Source organism: Numida meleagris, chromosome 26, assembly GCF_002078875.1.
Source record: "Numida meleagris isolate 19003 breed g44 Domestic line chromosome 26, NumMel1.0, whole genome shotgun sequence".
NCBI classification, from domain to species: Eukaryota; Metazoa; Chordata; class Aves; order Galliformes; family Numididae; genus Numida; species Numida meleagris.
In genome coordinates, this window is record NC_034434.1 from 3,181,525 (window position 1) to 3,183,965 (window position 2,441).

The 2,441-nt window shown below is 66.7% G+C and overlaps 1 protein-coding gene across 1 annotated transcript in view; it reads right to left on the reverse strand.

The window, feature by feature from the left end:
- TBKBP1 (TBK1 binding protein 1) overlaps nt 4-2,441 on the reverse strand; it is an 8,137-nt gene continuing 5,699 nt past the window's right edge. Inside the window, exons 6-8 of the mRNA XM_021378103.1 lie at nt 1,584-1,702; nt 400-1,127; nt 4-132 (exon numbers count right to left, since the gene is read on the reverse strand). Of these exons, the coding sequence (XP_021233778.1) occupies nt 4-132; nt 400-1,127; nt 1,584-1,702 (976 nt within the window). The remainder of the gene's footprint in view (nt 133-399; nt 1,128-1,583; nt 1,703-2,441) is intronic.

The following is a 2,441-nucleotide window of genomic DNA, read 5'->3' on the forward strand; positions in this document are numbered from 1 at the left end:
GCCTCAGATCTTGCTGTTCTCCAGGTGCGAATCGATGTGCTTTATCAAAGCATCGTCCGGGTAACCGATGGGGAAGGCCAGCTGGCACAGCGGGCAGCTCCGGATCTCCGAGTCCACCGTCTCCAGCAGCAGCTGCGGGCACAGGGGCTGCTCTGAGCCCACCCCACGGGGCCGAGCCCCCATCCCCATCATCCTCCATCCCCATCATCCCCCATCCCCATCATCCCCCATCCCCATCATCCCCCATCCCCGTCACCCCCCGTTCCCGCTCCCTTGCACGGCACGGGCTGGGGACCCGTGGAGGAAACTGAGGCCCGTTGCAGGTTAGGGGTCCCTGACCCCCGCCCGCCCCCCCACCCATCGCACGGAACCCTGGGGGCGGGTGGGGGTCCCGCTTACGTTGATGGAGGGCCAGGACTGGGCGTGCTCGGCCCTGGCGTAGGCAGCGGCCGTCCGGTCGGGGATGGGGAATCCGGCACAGAAGGACGCGCAGCGCACGGCCCCCGCCTCGGGGCTGGGGGGGCCGGGGTCCGCCCAGTCCTCCTCATCCGACGACTGCTTCTCGAAGCGCAGGTGCTCCTCGAAGGGCTCGCGGGAGCTCAGCGGGGCACCCGCGCCCCCCAGGTACACCTCGCTGTAGGGCCGGTGCTTGGGGAGCGTGGAGGCTTCGGGCTGCAGCCAGAGCGCGCGGCTCTGCTGGTACGGGGCCACGTTGCTCACCTCCGAGTAGCTGCGGCGGCCCTGGAAGCCGGCCTTGATGTGGCGGCTGGAAGGTTTGGCGTAGCCCAGCTCCATCCTCTCGCCGGGCAGACGGTGAGGCGACGCCGACGCCGGGGACGGGCACGGCGGTGGGGCCGGGGAGCGACGCTGTGGGGCGGGCGAGGGGCTGGAGGGGGGCACGGGCGAGCGGCGCTGCTGGGCCGGAGACTGGCAGGGTCCTGGGGCGGGCGAGCGGCGCTGCTGGGCCGGAGATTGGCACTGCGGGGCCGGCGAGCGCCGCTGCAACGCCGGGGATTGGCACTGCGGGGCCGGAGGGCGGCCGGGAGCGGGCGAGGGGCACTGAGGGGCGGGCGAGCGGCGCTGCTGGGCCGGGGAATGGCACTGAGACAGCGGGGAGTGGCGCTGACCTGCGGGGAGAAGGAGGGAAGGGGCACAGGAAATAGCCCCGTTAGGTGGGCAAGGGTCCCCGCGCACGTTGGGTGGCACGGGGGGAACCTGGCAGGAGGGGGTGCCCACGGGACGGCACTCCCAGGAGGGACACACCTGGGATGGACGCTTATAGGATGGCACTCCCAGGAGCGAGGCTCACAGGATGGATGCCCATGGGATGGCATTCTCAAGGAGGGATGCTCATGGGATGAGCCCAACCAGGAGGGACGCTCCTGGGACGGATGCCCCTGGGGTGGCACTCCCAAGGAGCGGCGCTCATAGGATGGATGCTTACAGGATGGGCGCTCTCAGGAGGGATGCTCATAGGACGGGTGCATGCAGGAGCTCTGCACCAACCCCAGGACGAGGGCAGCCAGCGCTCTCTGTTTCTTGCAGGCCCGTGACCCCGGGCTGCCCCCCCCCGCCCTCCTTACCGCCATTGAGGCTCTTCTCCTGCAGCAGCGCGCGGAGGATCTGGCTCTGCAGGGAGCTGAGGTTCCGCAGGCGGCACAGCTCCTCCGTCAGCTCCGTGTAGGCCAGCGCCAGGTTCACCCTGCAGCAGGAAGGGAGCATCATACGGGGCAGCGCACGGCGGTCCTCGCACCGGGCGTGCCCAAACTCCCCCGAACTTGGACTGTTTTTCCACTCGAAAGGGAAAAGTTGTGGCCGCGCATCGCTGCCCCAGGTGCTGGGAGAAGCGGACGCGGCGCTCCCCCCAACAGCTTTCCAAAGGCCCTGACAAAGTCATCAGATCTCCCCCAAGTTGGGTGTCGCTGTTAAAAAACATATTCTCTGCGGTGATGTGAAGGGAGAACCCATCTCCTGCCGTACCCGCGGGGCTGTCAGGCTCGGTGCGCCCAGCAAGGTGACGTGAGCCGCTGTGACACCGCGGGGACCGGGAGCTGCCGTGCGTAACTGCAGCCGACAGGGCTGCCCCGTGCTGCTGGACTGTGAGGTTGTCGTGGGGGAAAGAGGGAAGGGGGAAAGAAGGAAAGAAGGGGGAATGGAAAGGGACGAGGAAGGGAAAAGAAGGGAAAAGGAAGGGAAGAGGAAAGGAAGAAGAAAGGAAGAGGAAGGGGAAAGAAAGGGAAAAGGAAGGGGAAAGGAAGGCAAGAGGGAAGGAAGAGGAAGGGAAGGAGAATGGAAGAGAAAGGGGAAAGGAAGGGAAAAGGAAAGGAAGGGGAAAGGAAGGGAAAGGAAAAGGGAAGGGGAAAGGGAAGGGGAAAGGGAAGGGGAAAGGGAAGGGGAAAGGGAAGGGGAAAGGGAAGGGGAAAGGGAAGGGGAAAGGGAAG